Below are 25,296 nucleotides of genomic sequence, written 5' to 3'. Positions count from 1 at the left end.
TCACGAAAGCATCATTAAGTGGATGTTTAGAAATGAACCTCTGTGGGATATAGCTGAAGTCTTCTACCTATACCAGTGGTTAAATAAACAATATGTGTGTCATACTGTGGTTGATGTTTTAACAATAATTCTCTTTTTCCCCTCTAGGAATGGGTGAATTTAAGGTCCATCGAGTACGTTTCTTTAATTATGTTCCATCAGGGATCCGTTGTGTGGCTTACAATAACCAGTCGAACAGATTGGCTGTTTCACGAACAGATGGCACTGTAGAAATTTATAATTTGTCAGCAAACTACTTTCAGGAGAAAGTAAGTCATTTGGGAGCCTGATTTGGTGGTTTTGATGTCATTTTTTTTTTCTTTTTTTTGTTCATTTTACAAAACCTTGTGTGTCTTTTATATACAAAGAGATCAAAAGAAAGTGGCTCTTCCACCTCTCTCCCAAGTTGTTTAGAACCACAGAAGTTCTGTAGCAAATATGTAGTTTTTTGCCTGACTAATGAGCTTAGAGTTTTGATCTGTGTAATGTGAGTTAGAAAGATCCCACCTAGGAATTGTGGTGCACTGTGTCACAGTTTGGAAACTGAGATTTGTTATATTTGTTGGGCACAGCAAGAAGGGAAATTGTCAACACCATTGCTTCATATCAGTCTCTGCAGATTATAACTTCGACAAAGTGGCATTTCCTGCTCTAGGTGTCAGTACTCATTTCATTGTCAGTTCAGGACAAATGATGAGGTAGTTCCCACTGGGGTACAGTAGGTTAAGAATCTGGCTATAGGGGAGTTCCCATCATGACGCAGTGATTAACGAAAAGAACCTGACTAGGAACCGTGGGTTGCAGGTTTGAATCCTGGCCTCGCTCAGTGGGTTGAGGATCCGGTGTTGCCGTGAGCTGGGGTGTAGGTCGCAGATGTGGCTTGGATCCCGAGTTGCTGTGACTATGATGTAGGCCAGTAGCTACAGCTCCAGTTAGACCCCTTACCTGGGAACCTCCATATGCCGAGGGATCGGCCCTAGAAAAGACAAAACAACAACAACAACAACAAAAAGAATCTGACTGAAGGAATTGCCCACTGTGGCATAATGGGATCGGCAACATCTTGGGAGGTGGGACACAGGTTCAATCCCTGGCCCAGCACAGGGTGTTAAGAATCCAGTGGTGCTGCAGCTGCAGCTTAGGAAAAAGGGAAAAAAAAAATCTGACTGCAGCAGCTGAGTTGCTGTGGAGGTGTGGGTTCAGTCCCTGGCCTGAGACCTTCTATATGCTGCAGATGTAGTCTTAAAAAAAATAATTAAAAAAGGCAAGAGGAGTTCTTGTTGTGGCTCAGTGGTTAATGAATCTGACTAGGAACCATGAGGTTTTGGGTTCGATCCCTGGCCTTGCTCAGTGGGTTAAGGATCTGGCGTTGCTGTGAGCTGTGGTGTAGGTCGCAGACTCGGCCTGGATCCTGAGTTGCTGTGACTCTGGCATGGACCAGCAGCTACAGCTCCGATTAGACCCCTAGCCTGGGAACCTACATATGCCTTGGGAGCAGCCCTAGAAAAGGCAAAAAGACAAAAAAAAAATAATAATAGAATAAAACATTTTAAAAAAAGGCAAGAAAAGAAATGATTAAACTTTTTTTTTTTTTTTTAAAGCAGCTTCACCTGCGGCATATGGAAGTTCCCAGGCTAGGGATCCAATCAGAGCTGCAGCTATAGGCCTAGGCCACAGCAATGCCAGATCCGAGCAGGGTCTGCTACCTATGCTACAGCTGCTGCAGTACTGGGTCCTAAACCCACTGAGTGAGGCCAGGGATCAAACCCAATTCTCACAGAGACTATCTTGGGTTCTTTACCTGCTGAACCACAGTTAGAATTCCTAAATGATGAGACATTTTAATATCAAACTTTTTGGTGATGGAGCAACAGGAAGATGAATTCCCAAGTTCATCTCTGAGAGAAGGTAGACTTATATGCCTATGTTTGGGAGTAAAGAAGATTTTAAGTTAGGTAGAATACCTTTTAGGCGTATGCAGAGGGCTGTTACAGCAGCACATTTTTCAAAGGCACTGATTCCCAATTTCAGATGCAATAAAGTAATTCATTTCACATTTATTGAGTGCCTTACATGCCCTAGGCAATATGATATAAATGAAGTGAATGAATAGAAGGAAAAATGAATGAATTCTGTGCCCAGCAGCTTAGTCCTTAGAATGTAGGCTCTCTGGAGTTCCCGTCGTGGCTCAGTGGTTAACAAATCCGACTAGGAACTGTGAGATTGCAGCTTCAATCCCTGCCCTCGCTCAGTGGGTTAAAGATCCAGCATTGCCGTGAGCTGTGGTGTAGGTTGCAGACACGATTTGGATCTGGCGTTGCTGTGGCTCTGGCGTAGGCCGGTGGCTACAGCTCCAATTAGACCCCTAGCCGTGGAACCCCCATATGCCGTGGGTGCAGCCCTAGAAAAGACAAAAAGACAAAAAAAAAAAAAAAAGAATTTAGGCTCTCTGTAAATGCTTGTAAATGAATGAATGGCAAGTTTTAAGCACTAAAGTCATATCAAAGGCCCTACCTTCAAGGAGCTCAAAGTCAGTTGGGGAAAGATATATACAGTTTCCAAACAATGTGGTTAAGTTTTATGTTAGACCTAAGCACAGGCCAAGAATCTTAGTGGAGAAGTGCCTTACACTGATGAGGTGAGTTTGGGATTCTTAGAAAGGAATGACTTACTGAGCTGACCCCTGAAGCAATAATAGTAGTTAAGAAATTGCTGGTCACCACAAATGAATCACATCCTGTAAATGAAAACCATGCTATCCTACACACTTGTTGCATTCTGTGATTTTTCTTGTCTTTATGCTAATTGTAATTATGAAACTGTTTATATATGTTTGTTTAATTATCTTCTTGCCTGCTGAACTTCAGATTTTATGGAACAAGACCTTGTCTGTGATAATCATGGCTGTATTTCCAGCATTTAGCTGAGACACAAAGACACTGCGAGTTGATATTTGTTGAATGAATAAGTCAACCAGTCTTGACCTAGTACCTCTCATTTTCTTCTCATCTGCTTTCTTTTTTCTTAAATAATTAATTCAGTCTAGTCTTCTACTTTCTGTATGTTCCCTTCCCCTGCTATTAAGATTGCTTAGCTTGATAATCATTTTCAGAAGAAGAATACATTGTATCCGTGAGAGTGAAGAGCATGGACTTGGGATAAGGAGATTTACATTCTCTTCCTGTCCTTGACTTTGGCACTTGGGGCAAGCCACTTAACCTACTTTGTCTTTTCAAGTTCAGATAAGAAAAATTATACCTACTCATTCCCTTTTGTATCAAGCAGATACAACAATAAAATGCCTTGGAGTTCCCATTGTGGCTTAGTGGAAATGAACCTGACTATCATCCATGAGGATGCAGGTTGGATCCCTCGCATTAAGGATCCTGTGAGCTATGGTGTAGGTCGAAGACATAGCTTGGGATCCTCCTTGCTATGGCTGTGGCATAGGCCAGCAGCTGTAGCTCTGATTCGACTCCTAGCCTAGACACTTCCATATGCTGAATCTGCAGACCTAAAAAAAGAGAGAGAGAATAAAGTACCTCAGTGAATTTTTTTTTTTTTTTTGGTCTTTTCCCATTTCTTGGGCTGCTCCCGAGACATGGAGCTTCCCAGGCTAGGGGTCGATTCGGAGCTATAGCCACTGGCCTACGCCAGAGCCACAGCAACGCAGGATTCGAGCCGCTCCTGGGACCCACACCACAGCTCACAGCAATGCCGGATCCTTAACCCACTGAGCAAAACCAGGGATTGAACCCAAAACCTCATGGTTCCTAGTCACATTCGTTAACCACTGAGCCACGACGGGAACTCCTCTGTGAATGTTTTTGGAATTCTAAGAAAGCACTTAGAAATCTGAGATTTGAATGAAAAGCTGAAATGAGCTGCATTCCTTTTAATTTTTTAAACAGGTGAAATTGACACAATGTATTATTTAATGTATACATGTTAATAACTTTTGACATGTATATGCCTTCTAAGTCATCACTCAAGATAATTAAGGTGATATTTTTTAACAAGTTAGATACATCAAATACAATTGGATACATTTTATTGATTGAAAGAGTTTTGCAGAACAAGTCCTAATAAAAGAAACAAAACCAACTGTATAAATAAAATGTGAATTTGAACAAAAAGAAAATGCCAGTAATAGGATCTTCACATGGTGTAAAACCTCACCGTCGTTATTTCTATGGAGGGATTTTGGTTTTCACCCTGTTGCCTGTGACCACTCAGGTGCTAGGAGCTGATGACTTCATGGTGGATTGAGAGGTTATGGTGTTTCTATAGTTTTTCCCAGGTCATGAGTCTCGGGCTACAGAAGCTCTGTGCTGGGCAAAAGGACAACGGCTGTTTAGTGCCGGACTCAACGGAGAGATTATTGAGTATGATTTGCAGGCCTTAAATGTCAAGTATGCTGTGGATGCCTTTGGAGGACCCATTTGGAGCATGGCTGCCAGCCCCAGTGGCTCCCAACTTTTGGTCAGTAAGCAACTATTGGTAATTCAAACCAAGATTTTTCTTGTGCCCACTTCAGCTTTCTTCCCTATGTTCATAGGAAGCAGTATTATGGCATGTAGCAACTCCAGTCTGAGCTGGATTCCAGCAACCCAGTTCAAGATATGAGATTGGATTGTTAGTGGGGATTTAAAAATCCCTTGTCTTTTGGCATCCTTTCTGCTACTACTTTGGACCTCGTTTATTCGTATATGAAACCAGAGTTTTCAGTTTGGTTCATTGTTTTTCAAACTGTGTTCTTTGGAATTGGAGATGTAGAAACTGCTTTCTGTTTTCTTGTGCTTTGGGTTCTGTGATACATTTTGTTTCAGAAATACATTGAATTAAATCTTTCTGTAGATTGGCAACACATGTTAGCATATTGAAAGTTCTGAGAGGTCCATCTATAAGTCAGCTTGTGAAACCATGTTTCTTCAGTGTTTCTCAAAAATGTTTTGAGCACAGACTTGAGACTTTTTCCCCCATCTCTTAACATTAACAGGGTACTTTCAGAGATTTAGTTTTCTATAATGAGTATGATTTTTTTTTTTTGATTTGTACTATTTTTTAATACATATCTCCATTTAAGTTACATGGTTAATGGGTCTTTTATTTAGATTGTAGGTCTCTAGCAGAGCTATGCTGTGAATCCTATTTTTCCTCCATGTCCTATTCAGGAATTGGGCCACTCATTGGCCTGGTTTCTGGCTGGGACATGAAGGCTGCAGGAATACACTACCAGTACTTCTTTTCTCTCACAAAAGAGTAGTTTTCTCTTTGAGAGCAAGCAGTTTTGGGGGAAATGTATATATTTGCACATGTAAATGTATATATTTGTAAATATGTATATTCTATTAAATGCTTTCCTTATTTTTTATCCTCTTTTCCTTAATAGGTTGGCTGTGAAGATGGATCTGTGAAACTATTTCAGATCACCCCAGACAAAATCCAATTTGAAAGAAATTTCGATCGGCAGAAAAGTAAGGGTCATTTTTGGTGGGGCAGTGAGTGGTCTTTAACAAGAAGTTATGTTTCTGTGCCACTGGGGATGGGATATTTTCCCATGGGTCCAGGCACTGTTTTCTCTGTATGCTAACTTTCTTTGAGTACAGGGTATATGCTAGAAGCTATCCTCAGCTCAGGTTCTCTCCATCGTGTAGCATAGTTGCAATTGCCTGGTTAAGTAATAATATAGAAAACTAGCAATGCAGATGTTTCTATGTAAGTCAGTTTGTTAGTTCTCACTTACTTTTGTGAAGTTTTAACAAATGTGCATTAAGTCTCAGCACTGGGTTTTTTTGTTTGTTTGTTTTTTTTTTTTTGTCTTTTTAGCTATTTCTTGGGCCACTCCCAAGGCATATGGAGGTTCCCAGGCTAGGGGTCCAATCGGAGCTGTAGCCGCCGGCCTACACCAGAGCCACAGCAACGCGGGATCTGAGCCGCATCTGCAACCTACACCACAGCTCACGGCAACGCCGTATCCTTAACCCACTGAGCAAGGCTAGAGATCGAACCTGCGACCTCATGGTTCCTAGTCAGATTTGTTAACCACTGTGCCACTACAGGAACTCCTCTTTTTTTTTTTCCCCCTTTAGGAACTATGGTTCTTAATTCCCTTCAAGTTGAATGGGGGAATTTTATAAACAATTACCCATGTTCCACCTGGACCTAGTGTCACTGACTTCTAGAAGAGAGTTTGACAAACTGTTTTTGTAAAGACACCAGCCAGAAAATATTGTAGGCTTTGCCAGATTAACCTCTGCCAGCTCTGTCATTGTAGCACCAAAGAGCCCTGGGTAATACTTAAACAAATGGACATGGTTGTGCTCTGGTAAAATTTCATTTACAGAAACAAGTGGTGACCCTGACTTGGCCTTTGGACCATAGTTTGCTGACTCTTCTTCGAGAGAATAGTGTCCATGTGTTCTCTTTGTTATCCTCTTCTAACCAGATCCCTGTATTGTTTGCTTTTAATATCTTTTGGGTGTTCTTTTTTAATTACAAAGGTGATATAGTATTTGGTAAAATTTTCATGTCATTAGCCAAGTGTGAAGCAGAAAATATGTATTTCATTTCACTCTGTAGGCAACATTTTGGAACTAATCTAGACTTTTTTGTACATTCAAATAGACAAGTACATTCACAGGAGTGCTTTCAGTTGCTTTTCAGCTTATTTTTTTATTTAATATATCACAGACATCATTCTGCATCCGTCATGCCAGACTGCATGGCATTCCATTTTATGATATTCCATAATTTATTTAACCAAACTCCTATTGATGGATATTAATTTTTTTTCCTGCTACAGCCAATTCTGTAATAAAATTCTTACATACATTTGGACACTCCTGTAAGTATTTCTCTTTGGTTAAATTCCCAGTGTAATTACTAGGCCAAATATGCACATTTAAATGTTAGGTTATTACCTGATCAGCCTCAAAAAATTGTGCTTATTTACATTCCCATCAATCATTTATCCATTATTAAAAGTAAGTATGGGAGTTCTCTTGTGGCTTATCGGGTTAAGAATCTGGTGGTGTCACTGCTGTGGCTCTGGTTACAGCTGTGGCTCAGGTTCTGTCCCTGGTCTGGGAACTTCCATATGCCGGGGGCACTGCAAAAAAATAAAATAAAATAAGTATCAGATATATCATTGTGCGTTCCAGGGCACAGTTGTTCCTCGCCTGCTATAAAACAATTCTTCACAAGAGTGCATAGATGAGAGCTAAGATTGTAGAACGCTAACCGTATAGGTCTTTGTGGAAGGAGAACTCAGTTACCCTTTGTTGTATATTTGTGTGTATGTCACATTCTCTTTTGTTGTGCATCTTCCCAGGTCGAATCCTGAGTCTCAGCTGGCATCCGTCTGGTACCCACATTGCAGCTGGTTCCATAGACTACATTAGTGTGTTTGATGTCAAATCAGGTGACTCTTTTTCTCAGTTCACTTGGGATGTGGGTCTTGTCACAGTTCGGGTTCCCAAAAGCATGAGCCCTTATCATGACCTCTGGTGCCTAACTTCTTACTAACTTTCTGAGATGTCACCATAAATTTCACCTCTCAGATTACTGCCACTGCTTTTAGAGGAATCTTGATTCTTCACTGGCATGCAATAGTTTTCATCATAAGAATTCACACTAAAATTTGCCCTCAACCAGTAAGATATTTACTATCAATAATCAGTAGAATACCTATTTATATATACCAGTTTGCAGTAGAAGCCGGTGTCTGTCTTTTTTTCTTTTTAGGGCGGGGGGTGGGGTGGTGGGTGGGGGGCTTTTTAGTGCCGCATTTGCGGGATGTACAAGTTCCCAGGCTAGGGGTCAAATCCAAGCTGCAGCTGCCGGCCTACGCCACAGCCACGCAGGATCTGAGCTGTGTGTGCAACCTCCACCACATCTCACACACGCCAGCTGCTTAAGCCACTGAGTGAGGCCAGGGATCAAACCTGCATTTTCATGGATACTAGTCAGGTTTATCACGGAGCCACAACGGGAACTCCATGGGGGTGTCTGTCTTATGTTACCAAGAACATAAGATCTTGGTAACATAGTTGGTAGACAAGATCAGAAAGGCAGAAAACAACATACTCCCTCTGTTCTTGGCCTAGAGACTTGGCTGATGGATTCCTTCAGTGATGAGACTGACTTCAACTTGTTAGGTGGCTCTGTGTTTCCTCTTCTCTAAGATAAGAAGATCCAAGCCACAGTTCCTCTAAGATAAGAGGAAACACAGGACAAGCATGTCTCCTTTTTCTTTGCCCTTAGTGCGTAAGCAAGTTTTTTTTATTGTTAGCAATTATACATGCATATAGTCAAAGAATTCCTTAAAGTTTGTCTCAAAAAAGCAGGAGTCCCCCTGTATCCCTTCTCCCACTCCTCAAATGCAACCACCTGCAACTCTTAGCTGATTCTTTTAGTATTTATCTCTAACAGACTGCCATAACATACTTCTAATGTTTGATTTTTTCAGTTGTAACCAATTATTTATTGACTTCCAGTGTGTAATCCTCTTCCCCTGCACTTTGTCTCCCACACAACCACTTCCTCCTGATCCTCCAAGTATGGTTATGTTGTGACTTCATTCAGATTAGCAGTCACTGATTTTATTCTTAGGCTATATAGATACTGCTTGCATAGTAATATTTCTTTTCCTTTCCTGTATGCTTTTTAGTAGTGTTATCCGTCTATCTCTCATGTGTGATTGAAGAGAGAGAGAGCTGTTTTACTAATTCATCCCCGTATTCTTCCATTTATAACTTAGGTTCAGCCACATCTGGTTTCCCTTCTATCACTCATATCTCGTTGACCAGTTCTCTCCTAGAGCCTTCTGCCCTGCCCCAGCCTAATTGAGCCAGTTTCTGGATTCGCTGCGCAACTGTGAGATCTTTTACTCTGGTTTTTCGATCATTGTGGGGATCCTCTTCGCTTTTCTCACAAGTGGAGTTCCCTGTTGCCTTCTCATTCACTTGCCCAATTTATTCCTTTCTTAGGTGAATCTTGAGAAAGGGTTTATGAGAAAGAATTGTAGACTGGAAATTCTTTTACCTTAAAATATTGAAGCCATGGTTCCACTGTCATCCTGCTTCTAGTGTTGTTAGGAACACTGATACCTTTCTGAGAACAGATCCTCCGTATAAGGTTTTTGTTTGTGTTTCCTAGGGGCTTTTAGGGTCTTCCCTTTATCTTTCCTGTTCTGAAGTTTAATAATTATGTTCCTCATCTGGATCTGTTAACGTCAGTTGTACTGAACAACTTGGTAGTTAGTTTCTTTTAATCCAAAAACCCATGTTTTTCAGTTCTGAAGAAAACGCTTGTAATTATTTTGTAAATAAGTCTCCCTCCATTTTCTCTTTTCTGAAATTTTATTGTTTGAATATTGGCTCTTCTGATTTTCTTTTTTTATTTTTCCCCCCTATTACTTTTCATCTCTAACTTTTTACTCTGCCTCCTGGAAGAGTTTGGCATCTTTATTTTTCAGTCCTTTTGTTGAGGTATTCATTTCTGCCACCTGTTTCCTGAGTTCTTTTTTGTTTCCTGTGTGTTCTTCTTTGTAGCATTCTCTTTTTGTTTCATTATGTATTAAGTCTTCTATAAGACTATTCATGATAATATTGGTCAAATATTCTTCATCCTGGCTCTTTTCCGCCTGGTTCCTTTTTTTTCTTTTTCTTTTTTGGCTGCCCTGAGACATACAGAATTCTCAGGCCAGGAATCAGATCCAAGCCACAGTTGCGGCAACACCGGATCCTTAACTCAATGTGTCGAACCGGGGATTGAACCTTCATCCCAACACTCTCAAGATGCTGCCAATCTCGTTGGACCCTAGTGGGAATGCCCTGGTTGTTTACTTTTCTCCTGCTTTTTTCATCTGCTGGGCCTCTGCCGTTGAGGCTTTCCTCCCATGTCTGGGGGTTGCTGTCATCACCACATGAGCAGTGCTTACTGCACCTGAGCTTCATTGAACAGTGGTCTGGCTGGACTGTTAGTGTGGGAAACCTGAAGATAGGCTCTTTAGATCTTTTTTCTTGTGCTGGTCATATTTCCCAGAACTGTTTTCATTCTGCCTGGTGAAAATAAGCCTGGCCATCAGCATTCGAAGAAGAACGCTGGTGTTGTCAGTATTAAGTTAGTAAGTTTTCACTTAATCTATGTCCCATGTGGTGCGCTCCCCCTCAGTTGTGCTGACATCCCTCTCAGAGATTAAGTCTCCAGTCTTTGAGGTGGAGTTTGGGGAGTTGCCAGGCCTCTTCATTATGGCGTGGGGATCTGAGGGGGCTGCATATTTCTTAAATTTACTCAACCAATCCCTCCTTTTAGCGCCATTTTCACCTGTTTTCCAGATTTTCTGGCGTCACCAGCTCCTGAGTCTTTTGGGGATTCCATGGTATAAATCAGGTGGTTTCTTGGCTTTTCCTCCTGCTGACTTGGGACTTAACGTTTAGGGTTCTAATAAGTCAGTTACCACTTAGTGTCTGCTTTCCACTGCCCCAAATTTTGACACTGTTGTCTTCTCTCCCTTTCTCATGGGTTTTGGAAAAAAGCAGAGTGTAATGTTTGTGTCCAGCTGGCTGCTGTTAAGTAAAGTCTCAAATGTCCCTTTTCCGTTTCACCTCCCCCCTCAAAATTTCATTTGTGTGCCCACCCCCACCACCACCCTCTGTCTTAAGGTGATCGTTGTGGCGTTCCCAAACTGAGTTCGCTGTAACCACTGCTCACTGGCCGGCTGTGCTCTATGCTCAGGCCTCGGACTTAACTGATGCCTCCCACAGGCAGCTTTTGAAGACTAAGGAGAAGTAAGTACCCTTCAAATGTGGGTTTTTCTTTTTCTTTTTTTTTCAGGGAGCGCTATTCATAAGATGCTTGTGGATAGGCAGTATATGGGTGTGTCTAAGCGGAAGTGTATCATATGGGGCGTGGCCTTCTTGTCTGATGGCACGGTCATAAGTGTGGACTCTGCTGGGAAGGTGCAGTTCTGGGACTCAGCAACTGGGACACTCGTGAAGAACCATCTCATCGCAAATGCTGATGTGCAGTCCATTGCCATATCTGATGTGAGTATGGGCCCTGTTTGGAGCAGTTCCTGTATAACCTGGAGGTTGACTAGAGAAGGCCGTGTCAGTGATGAGCCACAGACATTGGTCCCTAATCCTAAATGTTATATTGGAGGAAGATGAGTTTAGGAAAATGCATCTGAAAAAACCCACATGATTCTCCTGAACTCTCTTATTCTCCAACAGTTCGAAAATGTTCTCTAAAAGATGAGTCAGCAGAGAGGTTTTTTTAGCCACTCCCCCATCCCTGGTTAATCCAGTCTTGATGGTAGATAGGACACAGGTACCCTGAAACAATCTTGAGAAGCCCTGTTTCCTCTCCCTATATGACTGTTCTTCTGCTTCCTATCTTGGAAAATTAGAAGATAACTTTACAGTGATTTTGAAAATACTGATTTTTCTCCTGTTTAAATAGAGGCTTAAGCAGATTTGTGTTGACCATGTGTGCCTCTTCCCTTCTGGGAATGTGAATTCTAATGAATGTTCTAGCAGGGAGGCATGGGAAGTGAATTTGAGGTTTGTGGCCTAGACCTTTTACTCTTTACCTTCTTGGTTTAAGCATTATTTGCTATCTTAAGTGTGGAGGTCCAGTGTCTACTGTAGCGATCACCCATGTTTGCTTTTCTTGCCTGTAAAATGTTCCCATCCTGTTTCACAGGCTTTCTGTGAGAATATTTTGTTGGTGCCAAAGCCTTATAAAACATGTTGATGTCACATATAAACTACAATAGAAATGTAAGTTTAAAAGAGCGGGAAGAAATCTCCTTTTAAAATAGAGTTTGATCCAAAATTATTGTAATTATTAGATGTAAGACTTAATTATTAAATTTAGTACCATTTAAAGTGTAATTATTTAAATATTATGTATCTGTTCAAAGATCAGAGTAGATATATGTTTATTGCTGTGGAACAATTTCCAGGGTATATCGTTAAGGGGAAAAAGCTGAATAGTACTATTGTGTGTATAGTGGTGTATTAAGGAAGGATGGAGTAGGTTTATATATTAGATAGTCTTTGTGTATCTGGTTTTGTTAATGTATACATAGAATATCTCTGAGAAGATTAAAAACGCTAATTATTGAGTTCCCTTGCGGTCTAGCAGTTTAGGATCTGGCATTGTCACTGCTGTGGCTCTGGTTCGATCCTTGGTTTGGGAATTTGCACATGCTGCAGGCACTGTCAAAAAATAAAAATGTGTGCCTGAGAATCAGTGAACTTTTTTTTTTTTTTTTTTTTTGTCTTTTTGCTATTTCTTGGGCCGCTCCTGCGGCATATGGAGGTTCCCAGGCCAGGGGTCTAATCGGAGCTGCAGCCACCGGCCTACGCCAGGGCCACAGCAACTCGGGATCCAAGCCGCATCTGCAACCTACACCACAGCTCACAGCAATGCCGGATCCTTAACCCACTGAGCAAGGCCAGGGATCGAACCCGCAACCTCATGGTTCCTAGTCGGATTCGTTAACCACTGCGCCACAACGGGAACTCCTGAACTTTTTTTTTAATTGTAAAATGCAATTGTACATATTCCAGTACTCAAAAATGTTTACTGCAGACTCTGTAGTTGGGCAGACTTGGGTTTGAATCCCAGTGAGTCACTTAATAGCCACATATGTTGGGCAAGTTACTTCTTTCCAAGCCTCAATTTCTTCCTCTTTGAAAACAAGGATGCTAGTAATACATGCCTCATAGGGTCTAAGGGTTGAGCTTCCAAAGTGCTGAGTACAGTGTCTGGCACAGTGAGTATGGCATTACCATTTTCACATCCCTTTTGAAACTGATCCTAATTTCAAGGCTCTGCTCCACACTCTCTTGCCAGAACAGCTGATTATTTTTAGATTTCTTTCTAATGGTTTTTCATTGACTAAAGAGTCATTTGTGGCAAACACCCAGTCCTTTGATCTTCTTAAATGCCTTTCATCTCCATCAAGTAGGTGAGTACTGATTCCCTTGGGGAGTTGTGAAAAACATTTGCCTTCATTTCGAGGCCAGTCCTGGAGTTCTCGTCGTGGCTCAGTGGTTAACGAACCCGACTAGTAACCACGAGTTTGCTGGTTCCAGACCTGGCCCCGCTTGGTGTGTTCAGGATCTGGCGTTGCCGTGAGCTGTGGTGTGGTTTGCAGATGCCGCTCACATCCCACGTTGCTGTGGCTGTGGTGTAGCCGGCATCTATAGCTCCAATTCTACCCCTAGCTTGGGAACCTCCATATGCCGCTAGTGCAGCCCTAAAAAGACAAAACACACACACAAAAATAGAGGTCTGTCCTGAGATTTTGTTCAGTGTGAAGCAGTCACTCTGATTATGTTAGGACGCACACACACACAACCTCCTTCCAGGTCTGCTTTTCTCTTGCTTAGTTCCTGCTGCACCGCAAGCAAGCCCTTTTCTTTTGTTTGCTCCAATTTTTTTATGATTCCGCCTCAGGGAAAGAGAATGTGCAGTGAGAGAGACTTGCCTTCCCAGTTCCTCTCTGTAAGTGGGAGTTGAACTGTTGAGTGGATGTGGGTTCCTGAGCTGCTCAGAATCTCCACTTTTGCCTTGAGCTCATGGTTTTCAAATAGGACCCTTAAAGGAAGTGAGGGAGAGGCTGCCTTATGTGCTGCCCTTCAGATATGCTTTCCTTCCTTCTCCACCACTGTGTGCCAAGCCGTTACCATCCAGAGCTTCTGAGATATTTTATTTATTTATTTATTTTTTGGTCCGTTTGCCTTTTCTAGGGCCGCTTCCCACGGCATATGGAGGTTCCAAGGCTGGGGGTCGAATTGGAGCTGTAGCCGCCAGCCTACGCCAGAGCCACAGCAACGCGGGATCTGAGCTGCGTCTGCAACCTACACCACAGCTCACGGCAACGCTGGATCCTTAACCCACTGAACAAGGCCAGGGATCGAACCTGCAACCTCATGGTTCCTAGTCAGATTCATTAACCAGTGAGCCATGATGGGATCTCCTCCTATGTGTATTTTTAAAAAGGAATTAAAATGAAAATGATTTTGAGATTTAAATGTATTTTAAAAAGTAGTTGTAGACATAGTAAGACCTTTTAAAACTAACAGAAATCCTGGTGCTCAACATACTGGCAAGAGAGAGCCTTAAATTGGGGATCAGGGAACTGTGTATATTAATCAGGCCATTTCCTTTCTTTAGCCTCTCTTCACCTCTAAGAAGAAGACAGTAGGAGTTCCCGTCATGGCGCAGTGGTTAACGAATCCGACTAGGAACCATGAGGTTGCGAGTTCGGTCCCTGCCCTTGCTCAGTGGGTTAATGATCCGGCGTTGCCGTGAGCTGTGGTGTAGGTTGCAGACGCGGCTCGGATCCCGCGTTGCTGTGGCTCTGGCGTAGGCCGGTGGCTACAGCTCCGATTGGACCCCTAGCCTGGGAACCTCCATATGCCGCGGGAGCGGCCCAAGAAATAGCAACAATAACAATAACAACAAAGACAAAAAGACAAAAAAAAAAGAAGACAGTAAATTTCAAGGTTTTCTAAACTTCAGTCTTCTGACTACCAGTTTTGTGAATCCACCCCTCACCCTGCCCCATTCCCCAGTATTGTTGCTGTTGTAATGAGGTCTAGTTTGTTTTTTGGTTTTTTAATTTTATGATTTTATTTTTTCCATTAGTTGATTTACAGTGTTCTGTCTGTTTCTACTGTACAGCAAAGTGACCCAGTCATACATATATATATATATATATATATATATATATATACATTCTTTTTCTCACATTATCTTCATACTGTTCCATCACAAGTGACTAGATATAGTTCCCTGTGCTATACAGCAGGATCTCATTCCAGTCCAAATGCATTAGTTTGCATCTATTAACCTCAGACTCCCAGTCCATCCCACTCCCTCCGCCTCCCCCTTGGCAACCACAAGTCTGTTCTCCAAGTCCATGAGTTTCTTTTCTGTGGAAAGGTTCATTTGTGCCATATATTAGATTCCAGATATAGGTGATGTGTTATTTGTCTTTCTCCTCTGACTTACTTCACCTAGTATCAGAGTCTCTAGTTCCATCCATGTTGCTGCAAATGGCATTGTTTTGTTCTTTTTTAGGGCTGAGCAGTATTCCATTGTGTATATATTCCACATCTTAATCCATTCATCTGTCGATGGACATTTGGGTTGCTTCCGTGTCTTGGCTATTGTGAATAGCGCTGCTATGAACATAGGGGTGCGTGTATCTTTTTCAGTGAATGTTTTGTCTGGATATATGCCCAAGAGTGGGATTTCTGGGTCATATGGTAGTTCTATATTTACTTTTCTGAGGTACCTCCATACTGTTTTCTGTACTGATTGCACCAGTATACATTTTCACCAACAGTGCAGGAGGGTATCCTTTTCTCCACACCAGCATTTGTTATTTGTTGACTTGTTAATGATGGCCATTCTGACAGGTGTGAGGTGGTACCTCATAGTAGTTTTGATTTGCGTTTCTCTTAATAATTAGTGATGTTGAGCATTTTTTCATGTGCCTCTTGGCCATCTGTATATCTTTGGAGAAATGTCTATTTAGATCTTTTGCACATTTTTCAATTGATTGTTGTTTTTTTTGCTATTGAGTTGTATAACTTGTTTGTATGTTTTATAGATTAAGTCCTTGTCAGTTGCATCGTTTGAAACTATTTTCTCCCATTCCATGGAGAAAATAGTTTTTGTTTTGTTTTTTTTTTTAATGGTTTCCTTTGCTGTGCAAAAGCTTGTCAGTTTGATTAGGTGCCACTGGTTTATTTTTGCTTCTATTTCAGTTGCCTTGGAAGTCTGACCTAAGAAAATATTTGTAGGGTTGATATCAGACAGTGTTTTGCCTATGTTCTCTTTTAGGAGTTTTTGGGTATCTTGCCTTGTGTTTAAGTCTTTAAGCCATTTTGAGTTTATTTTTGTGCATAGTATGAGGGTTCTAGTTTGTATTTTATGAAAGTACTCCAAGAGTTTGAAGCATTTACTGTTGATTTTGCCAGTAGGGGGCGCATTGTTTCCTATGTGGAGCTTGGTCCCATGATGGAATCATTAGCTTCCCGTCAGAAAAGACCCCTGCAAACTCCCTTCCAGTTCTGGGCATAGGTTTTCCCCTAAGTTGCCTAGACAGAAAACCTCTGGGAATTCTTTTAAAACTGGGCCCTGTTTTGCTCAAATGTACCTCCCTAATCATTTAATTTAATTTCTCAGCAAGAAGACAGTTTCGTGGTGGGCACGGCCGAGGGGACAGTGTTCCATTTTCAGCTGGTCTCTGTGACTTCCAGCAGCAGTGAAAAGCAGTGGGTGCGGACGAAGCCATTTCAGCATCACACTCATGATGTGCGAGCTGTGGCCCACAGCCCCACAGCACTGATCTCTGGAGGTGGGTTTCACTCTCGGCCAGGCTGCCTCTTTACTCTGCCTAGCTGCGGTTGTTTTCACGCGGGACTTTTTCTTTTTTCTTTCTTTTTGTTTTTTAGAGCCGCACTCAGGGCATATGGAAGTTCCCAGAATAGGGGTCCAATGGGAGATGCAGCTGCCAGCCTATACCACAGCCACAGCAATGCAGGATCCAAGCCACATCTGTGACCTACACCACAGTTCAAGGCAACGCCGGATCGTTAACCCACTGAGCAAGGCCAGGGACTGAACCTGCGTCATCATGGATCCTGGGCAGGTTCATTAATGCTGAGCCACAGTGGGAACTCCCAGGACTTTTTCTGATTCTGATGCCTTCTCCCATCTCCGTCCTGCTCCAGGCACCGACACCCACTTAGTCATTCGCCCTCTCATGGAGAAGGTGGAAGTGAAGAATTATGATGCTGCTCTCCGAAAAATCACTTTTCCCCATGTAAGTATCATCCTCTAACCCTCCACCACCTGTCCCACAAGACAGCACATCTCACTGCTCTCGGGCAACACTGTAGGCCTTCTGTTGTTACCTACCTCCTTCATTATTCCCTCTGGTTTTTTTTGTTTGTTTTTTGGGTGTTGTGTTTTGTTTTGTTTTGTTTTTTTGTCTTTTTAGGGCCGCACTCAGGCAATATGGAAGTTCTCAGGGTAGGGGTCCAATGGGAGCTGCAGCTGCTGGCCTACACCATGGCCATAGCAACACAGGATCCAAGCCATGTCTGGACCTACACCACATCTCCACGGCAACGCCAGATCCTTAACCCACTGGGTGAGGCCAGGAATCGAACCTGAGTTTTCATGGATACTAGTCGAGTTCATTAACCACTGAGCCTCAACGGGAACTCCTCCCTCTGTTCCTAAGACAAGCTTCTGCCAAAGATATTTACAGGGACCAAGAGATTTTATAGCAGCATTCAGTTTCTGGGGAAATCATTCCCTTTTCCAGATAGGTGTTGTTTGTGGGGATTTTATTTGTTTTTAAGTGTGGCCCCTTTATTCTGGGTGCAAGCAGGAAAATCCAGGCTTCCAGTGTTCCTTTCTAGGTAGTCATCTTTCCAAGCTAGAAACTCTTCGCACCACCTGCTTTTATACTCCTTTCAACCTGTAAACCTTAACTGAGTCTACCTCTTCATTATCTCTTGAATCTACTCATTTCTCTTTGTCTACACGGCCATGATCCTAATTTGGCTCAACGTCTTTTCTTATCTGAATTCCTTTCCAGTAGCTTGTTAGTGAGTGATCCCCTTTTATTTACATTTGTGTCATTCTAGCCTGTTCTCCATTGATCTGTTCAAAAAGCAGCTTCAGTCCTCACTCTGTGCTTAAACGCCTTTGGTTGGTCCCTGTTGCCTGGAGCGTTAAGACCTAAGTCCTTGGCTCAGGAAAGCTGTCTTGATCTGGGGGAAAGAACGTCCTCTCTCACCTCTGCTCTCACACACTTGCAGTACCCTCCCCCCATCCCCCGAGTCTGGCAGTTCTGAAAGACGCTTTCATTCCTTCTAAGGCTCTTTTACCTTTGAGCGATTTCATGTGCCATCATTCTGCTTGGAACGTCCTGCCCTGCCTTTTTTGCCTGAGTATTTACTAATGAACTTTGTTACTGCCATAGGGCTAAATTAAATATCCTTTTTCTACCTTTTTTCTTTCTTTTTTTTTTTTTTTTTTTTTTTTTTTTTTGACTATATACCGTGCTTGGCAAAAAGCTTTGCACACTTAGTGTAACTGCCTATTTAATTTTTATGTCAACCCTTTAAATTGGAAGCTTGAGAGCAGTACCTAGGTTTTTATTTACCGCTTTGTTCTTAGGACAATGGCTGGCACATGCTAGTACTTAGGAAATATTTATCAAGTAAATGGATTTCAACAGTAAAAAATGTTCTGAGGTGTTGCTGCTATACCCAGAACTGAGGCAGTAAATGATCTTGGCTTGTTTATGTCTTTTCAATTCCTGAATACAGCGACGTCTTGTTTTCTGTGCAAAAAAGAAGCAGCTTCTCCTCTTCCAGTTTGCTCATCATTTGGAACTTTGGCGACTGGGATCCACAGTTGCAACAGGTAAGGTGGAAAAGAGTGTTTTTCCAATAGGAAAACTGGAAAGAGAAGCCAGAAATTAGAATCGCAATTGAAACACTACTTATGAAAAGACGGAAGTAGATTTTTCTGTGTCCTTTGGAACTTATGGGTTTTCCCACCTAGTAGATAGAGCAGAGGAGTTCCTCAGAGTGTTAAAATCATTAGCAGAACAGTGAATCATCTATGAGAGGTTGTTGATTCTGTACGGTGCCTCGCAGGGTGTGTTAGAGGCGTAAGTAGTGGAGTCAGAGTTCACCTTGGCGTGACTGGGAAACAGGATGTTGAAAAATGACAAATTTTAATGACTGTTAGGAGGTGATGGGCCTGCATGAAAAAGAAGGTCAAGTTGATCATACCAGCCTCATCTCCTTAGGTATGATGTCTGTGTTTGGGTCCTATTGTTTTATAGTGGATTCGTGGCTTTTGCTTTAGGCTCCAAAATGAGCAAATGAAGTTGAAGTTTAGGCCACATGAACTCCACTTCCCCTCACCTTGCATGCCTGGCTGTGGGGTGCAGCCTCAGAGAAATAGTCGTGTGCTCAACGCCGTACCCGGGGCACCCAAAGAGAGGCTTACCAAGGCAGACATTTTTCTGATTTCCCACCTGTAGGGATCTTTCTACCCAGGGATGAGTTTTTAGAAGAAAAAAGATGTATGAATAACATTTCTTTGGGAAGAAAAACCTCAAGGATATTTCTTGTTCCAGGAAAGCATGGGGATACCCTTCCACTCTCTAAAAATGCAGATCATCTACTTCACCTCAAGACAAAGGTAAGGAAGCTTAACTGTGTTCAGTCTCTGAAATCCAGAACTTTTTTTTTTTTTTTAATGGCCAAACCTGTGGCATATGGAAATCCCTAGGCCAGAGGTCGAATCCAAGTCACAGCTCTGACCTGTGTCATAGCTGCAGAAATGAGGGATCCTTAACCCACCGCACTGGGCTGGGGAATCAAACCCGAACTGCCCCAGAGACAACGCCGATTCCTTAACCCTCTGTACCACAATAGGAACTCCCAGAACATTTTTGTTACTCTGAATTTGAGGTTTCTAAGTTGACATCATAAACTGTGTAAAATCCTTGATGGCTTAGCAGGTTAAGGATCTGGCATCGTCACTGCTGTGGAGTGGGTGCGGCCAAGAAAAAAACAATTATAAAGTCTATAAAATTATTTGAATGAAGAATTATGTCAACAGAACTGGGTTTCCTGTGATTATAAGTCAGACATGGAGAATTAATACAAGAAACTAGTTTTTGGAGTTCCCGTCATGGCTCAGTGGTTAACGAATCCGACTAAGAACCATGAGGTTGCGGGTTCGATCCCTGGCCTTGCTCAGTGGGTTAAGGATCCAGCGTTGCCGTGAGCTGTGGTGTAGGTTGCAGATATGGCTCGGATCCTGTGTTGCTGTGGCTCTGGTGTAGGCCGGCGGCCACAGCTCCGATTTGACCCCTAGCCTGGGAACCTCCATATGCTGTGGAAGCGGCCCAAGAAATGGCAAAAACTCAAAAAAAAAAAATTAGTTTTTCTTCTTTTGGTACTATTGTGAAATTAACATGCATATTTTTTAAAAATTCAAATAATACAAGAGTATCCAATGCATAATGAACCTCCTTCTTACCCACTTACTCCCCGAGATGATCACTGCCAATAGTTTCTTTCTTTCCTTTTTTTGTAGGGCCGTACCTGCAGCACATGGAGGTTCCCAGGCTAGGGGTCGAATCAGAGCTACAGCTGCCAGCCTATGCCACAGTCATAGCAATGCAGGATCCAAGCCGCTGCGACCTACACCACAGCTCATGGCAACGCTAGATCCTTAACCCACTGAGTAAGGCCAGGGATCAAACATGCAACCTCATGGTTCCTAGTCGGATTGTTTCCACTGAGCCACAACGGAAACTCCATCAATAGTTTCTTAAATATTCTTTCAGAAAAATTTTCCACCATGTGTGCAAATGTACATATCCTTTTTTTTACAGTAATGGGAATATACTACACAAACAGCTTTCTATCTTCTTTTTAAAAAATCTTTAATTACACAAATATTTGTGAATAGTCTTACTATAAAGGATTCAGATGATGGAGTTCCTGTCATGTCTCAGCAGAAACAAATCTGACTGGCAGCCATGAGGACCCAGATTTGAGCCTTGGCCTCACTCAGTGGCTTAAGGATCCATTGTTGTCATGAGCTGTGGTGTGACCTGTGGTGTAGGTCACAGATGAGGCTCAGATCTGGCATTGCTGTAGTTGTGGCATAAGCCAGCAGCTACAGCTCCTATTCAACCCCTAGCCTGGAAACTTAAATATGCCATGGGTTCAGCCCTTAAAAAGACCCCAAAAAAAAAGGATTCAGATAACATTGATAGTTCATATCCTTGTCCAGTTCTTTAACTCTAGTCCCGTCTTCTGAGATAATTACTGTTGATTAATATCCTTCCAGATCTTTTTCTGTGTGTTATATACTTCCATCCATTTAGATGTTTTGTGAGGTTTTTTGATTTATATAAATGTTACACTAAACTTTTATTGTTTTGCAAATTTTTCACTTAATATTTCTTAGAGGTCTTTAAAGCAGGTTGTCATTGACAAAAGAGAAACAGTCTGCAAGTCATGGGCCTCGGAAGCTTTCCTGGCTTAAGTGCCTCCCTGCTTAGGTTTCTAAAGTTAGGGTTTGGTGTGAAGCTATTCATGAAGTATGCGAAGAGCTGAGATAAGCTCACAATATTCAGAGAGATCTGTTCCCAGTTTTGTAAATCAAAGCCACACCATTTAGATGCTCCACCTTTGAAACAGTCGCAGCAACACATAGGGGTGTCCGGGTATGTGTAGGTATTTGTGGATATGTTGAGGGTGGCCGTAGCTTGAGGATTCATGTCATAGTGAACCTTGTCATATGATGTTTTACTTGACCATTCATCCTGCTTCCTAACATTGCCAGGGCCCCGAGAACATCATTTGCAGCTGTATCTCTCCATGTGGAAGTTGGGTAGCCTATTCTACAGCTTCTCGGTTTTTTCTCTATCGTTTGAATTATGACCATGACAGCGTAAGCCTCCAAAGGGTAAGTGATAACCCATTGTCTCGTCGAACAAGAAGAAATGTCATAAGTGGGTGATTTGTATCTGAAGTGGAAAGGTACTGGACATGAATCTTTGTTTGGAGAATGCTGGTAATAAAATGGTCTTTTATTTCCATTTAGAATTATGTTTTTGGAGGAGTAGGAAAAGGCCAGAAAGCAGCAGTAGAATTTGGCCTTTTGAGGAGATGGCAGGGGTGGCAGTTACAGTAGGCCCATCAGTGTTCCAGGCCCTTGGTTGATTGGCTTCTTCAGACAGGAAGCATTGATGTGATTTAAGCCTGGCTGTGAATACTTTTGATGGACTCTGGGTCTAACCCCCACCTCTGTCTGGTTTTTACTACTCGTTCCCTCCAAGGTTTCCAAAATGCCAGCGTTCCTTCGCTCTGCCCTTCATATTTTGTTTTCTGAAGATTCATCAAAACTCTTTGTGGCATCAAGTCAAGGTTCTCTACATATCATTCGGCTGCTGGAGGGAAGCTTCAAACACCTGCATACTTTCCAGCCTCAGTCAGGTGAGAAGGTGGTCAAAGGAGAGTTGTCAGTCTGCGATGTTTCCTTTTTTTCCTGTTTAAACCTGCATTGTTGGGGGTTCACTGATGCTCTTCACCCTGCAGACACTCCACACTTTCTCACATGTTTGCGATTTAAAGTAGGAGGAGATACCTGGGAAATGAGCTTGATGAGATCTGCAGTGTTCCTCACACCTACTCTTTTCTCGCTGGGTTTTTGTTTCCTTATTTGGGGGCCAGAGAAGTTTCATCATCCTTCTTGGAGTTTTGTTAGCAGAGCAAGAAGAACGTTAAAATCATCTATAATCCTGACACCCAGAAATAACCACCACTATTATTTTTTTATATCTCTAGTAGGCACTTGTATATGAGTATTTTGTGGACATGTTAATTTTTTGGTTGTTTTTATAAAGATGAGTTTATACATTTAATTTCATTACTTGTTGTAGTGTTTATGACCACTTTTCTGTGTGTTTCGAGAACATGAGTATGCATGAATGAGTGGCTGTGTCTAGATAACTATTGGCAAGTTAATTATTTAAGGACTTAGTGCCCAGTACTTTCCATGGGCCTTTTTTCGTCTCCCTTGTCCTGGATTTTAGTGGCTTCAGTGTTATGTAGACTCTATGAGTTTGGAAAATCAGCTCTTCAACTCGCACTGTTCATAAGCTGCTCCAGAAACAATCAGGAAAAGCAACATACAAATTAGAAGTCTGATGAAGTAACTGACAGTATTTACCAAGTACCTATATATGGTTTTATTATAAAGCTTAGATTCTAAGGGGCCTGAGGTGACTTCTAAAAATGTTTTGCTATTTACTTGACCCAGAAAACCCCACAAAATCATGTAATCAAGAGGTTCAGGGAGTTTCCGTCGTGGCTCAGTGGTTAACAGATCTGACTGGGAACCATGAGGTTGCAGGTTCGGTCCCTGCCCTTGTTCATTGGGTTAACGATCCGGCGTTGCTGTGAGCTGTGGTGTAGGTTGCAGACACGGCTCAGATCCCGCGTTGCTGTGGCTCTGGCGTAGGCTGGTGGCTACAGCTCCGATTCACCCCTAGCCTGGGAACCTCCATATGCCGCGGGAGCGGCCCAAGAAATAGCAAAAAAGACCAGAAAAAAAAAAAGCAAGAGGTTCAGATCTTCACGTTCACTTTAAGAACAACTCGTGAAACTGCCCAGGCCATTAGGGGTATGCATATTTGAAAAGCCACCAAGTATCTGAAGGATGTCACTACAGAAGCAGTGTGTGCCATTCTGTCATTACAGTGGTGGGGTTGGTAGGTGTGCCCAGGCCAAACAGTAGGGCTGGACACAGGGTTGGTGGCCCAAAAAGAGTGCTGAATTTTTATTGCACATGCTCGAAAATGCAGAGAGTAATGCTAAACTTAAGGGCTTAGATGTATATTCTCTGGTCATTGAGCACATCCAAGTAAACAAAGCCCCCAAGATACAGCGCAGGACTTACAGAGCTTGTGGTCAGATCAACCCTTACATGAGCTCTCCCTACGCCACTGAGATGATCCTTCCTGAAAAGGAGCAGGTTGTTCCTAAGCCAGAAGAGGTGGTTGCGCAGAAGAAAAAGATATCCCAGAATAAACTGAAGAAACAAAAATGTATGACCTGGGAATAAATTTCACAAAAATAAATGCAATCAAAAGTAAAAAAAAAAAACACTTAGATTCTTTACCTTGCATTTAGCACTTGTTTGAAATTGGGCAGTGCAGGAGTTCCCTTGTGGCACAGCAGCTTAAGGATCTGACATTGTCGCTGTAGCAGCTTGGGTTGCTGTGGCATGAGTTCTCTCCCTAGCCTGGGAACCTCTGCATGCCACGGGCACAGCCAAAAATAAATAGATAAATTAAGCTCTGCAATATGTATATAAGTTTATTTTATCCTTTCCTTATATTCAGGCTGGTTTCTTTACAGCCTTCAACCCTATGTATTCCTATCCTTGTCATTTAGGTCACACAGTTCTCTATCCTTTTCTGCCCACCTCACTTATCACTGTCTGGTTTATGTCTAGTTATTAAGCTTTTTCATTGTTTAGGGATGTTATACGTAGCACTTATCTTGGCATATAGCATCACTATCTGATTTTTATCCCACATGGATCTTCGTGATGCCAGATTGGTTTTAAATTCTTGAATGACAGAGATGGCTCATATGTGCCCATGTTCCCTTAGTGCTAAATGTATAGAAATTAAAGATATGCCTCAAGGAGTTCCTGTCATGGCTCAGCGGAAACGAATCTGACTAGTATCCATGAGGACGCAGGTTTGATCCCTGGCCTAAAAAAAAAAAAAGATATGCCTTAAGTCTATTGATCTTGCTGCTTGAATCTTGGATTAAAAATCATTTGGGGAGGCAAAGTTCCTGTCCTGGCTCAGTGGTTAACGAACCCAACTAGCATCCCTGAAGACAGGTGTTCGATCCTTGGTCTTGCTCAGTGGTCTGAGGATCTGGCATTGCCGTGAGCTGTGGTATAGGTCACAGACATGGCTTGGATCCAGTGTTGCTGTGGCTGTGGCCTAAGGTGGTGACTACAGCTCCGATTGGACCCCTAGCCTGGGAACTTCCATATGCTGCGGGTGTGGCCCCAAAAAGCAAAAAAAAAAAAAAAAAAAAGTCATTTGGTAGGAGAGGAGTTGAAACAGTTAAGGTAAAGATTTTGGTGGAAGCTCTTACCCTGATTCTCCATTCTCATGGTAGGCATTGTCTCAATCCTCAGCAAGTACTCTTTTATGATTTATATCTCTCTGGTTCCTCTATGGCTGATTAAAATAGTAGGCAGCATCTAGAAGTTATTTGCAAAACTATCAAGAAATTGTCCTGTCAGTAATTACTATTATTCTTTTTTTTTTTTTTTTTTTTGGCTTTAGGGCCACACTCACAGCATATGGAAGTGCCCAGTCTAGGGGTCGAATTGAGTTATAGCTGCCAGCCACAGCCACACCAGATCCAAGCTGTGTTGCGACCTACACCACAGCTTATGGCAACACTGAGTTTAGAAACTTAACTATTGTTCTGTCCTCACAGGGACAGTGGAGTCCATGTGTCTTTTGGCAGTCAGTCCAGATGGAAATTGGCTAGCTGCATCAGGTACCAGTGCTGGAGTCCATGTGTACAACGTGAAACATCTAAAGGTGAGCATGGTGTTTAGTAGCAGCAAACAGGAGGAAGT

The 25,296-nt window shown here is 42.3% G+C and overlaps 1 protein-coding gene and 1 pseudogene across 1 annotated transcript in view; both read left to right on the top strand.

Annotated features, from left to right (window-relative positions):
- UTP4 (UTP4, small subunit processome component) overlaps nucleotides 1-25,296 on the top strand; it is a 33,510-nt gene that overhangs the window by 1,275 nt on the left and 6,939 nt on the right. Inside the window, exons 2-13 of the mRNA XM_021093876.1 lie at nucleotides 148-308; nucleotides 4,330-4,521; nucleotides 5,432-5,516; nucleotides 7,373-7,462; nucleotides 10,879-11,090; nucleotides 16,255-16,426; nucleotides 16,803-16,894; nucleotides 18,414-18,510; nucleotides 19,235-19,299; nucleotides 21,463-21,585; nucleotides 21,959-22,115; nucleotides 25,152-25,258. Of these exons, the coding sequence (XP_020949535.1) occupies nucleotides 150-308; nucleotides 4,330-4,521; nucleotides 5,432-5,516; nucleotides 7,373-7,462; nucleotides 10,879-11,090; nucleotides 16,255-16,426; nucleotides 16,803-16,894; nucleotides 18,414-18,510; nucleotides 19,235-19,299; nucleotides 21,463-21,585; nucleotides 21,959-22,115; nucleotides 25,152-25,258 (1,551 nt within the window). The 5' untranslated portion in view covers nucleotides 148-149. The remainder of the gene's footprint in view (nucleotides 1-147; nucleotides 309-4,329; nucleotides 4,522-5,431; nucleotides 5,517-7,372; nucleotides 7,463-10,878; nucleotides 11,091-16,254; nucleotides 16,427-16,802; nucleotides 16,895-18,413; nucleotides 18,511-19,234; nucleotides 19,300-21,462; nucleotides 21,586-21,958; nucleotides 22,116-25,151; nucleotides 25,259-25,296) is intronic.
- Nucleotides 22,479-23,786, top strand: LOC106507561 (annotated as a pseudogene).

Source organism: Sus scrofa, chromosome 6 (genome assembly GCF_000003025.6).
Source record: "Sus scrofa isolate TJ Tabasco breed Duroc chromosome 6, Sscrofa11.1, whole genome shotgun sequence".
Taxonomy (NCBI): domain Eukaryota; kingdom Metazoa; phylum Chordata; class Mammalia; order Artiodactyla; family Suidae; genus Sus; species Sus scrofa.
Note: the sequence above shows the minus strand (reverse complement) of the source record. Positions and strands in the feature narration are given on the sequence as shown.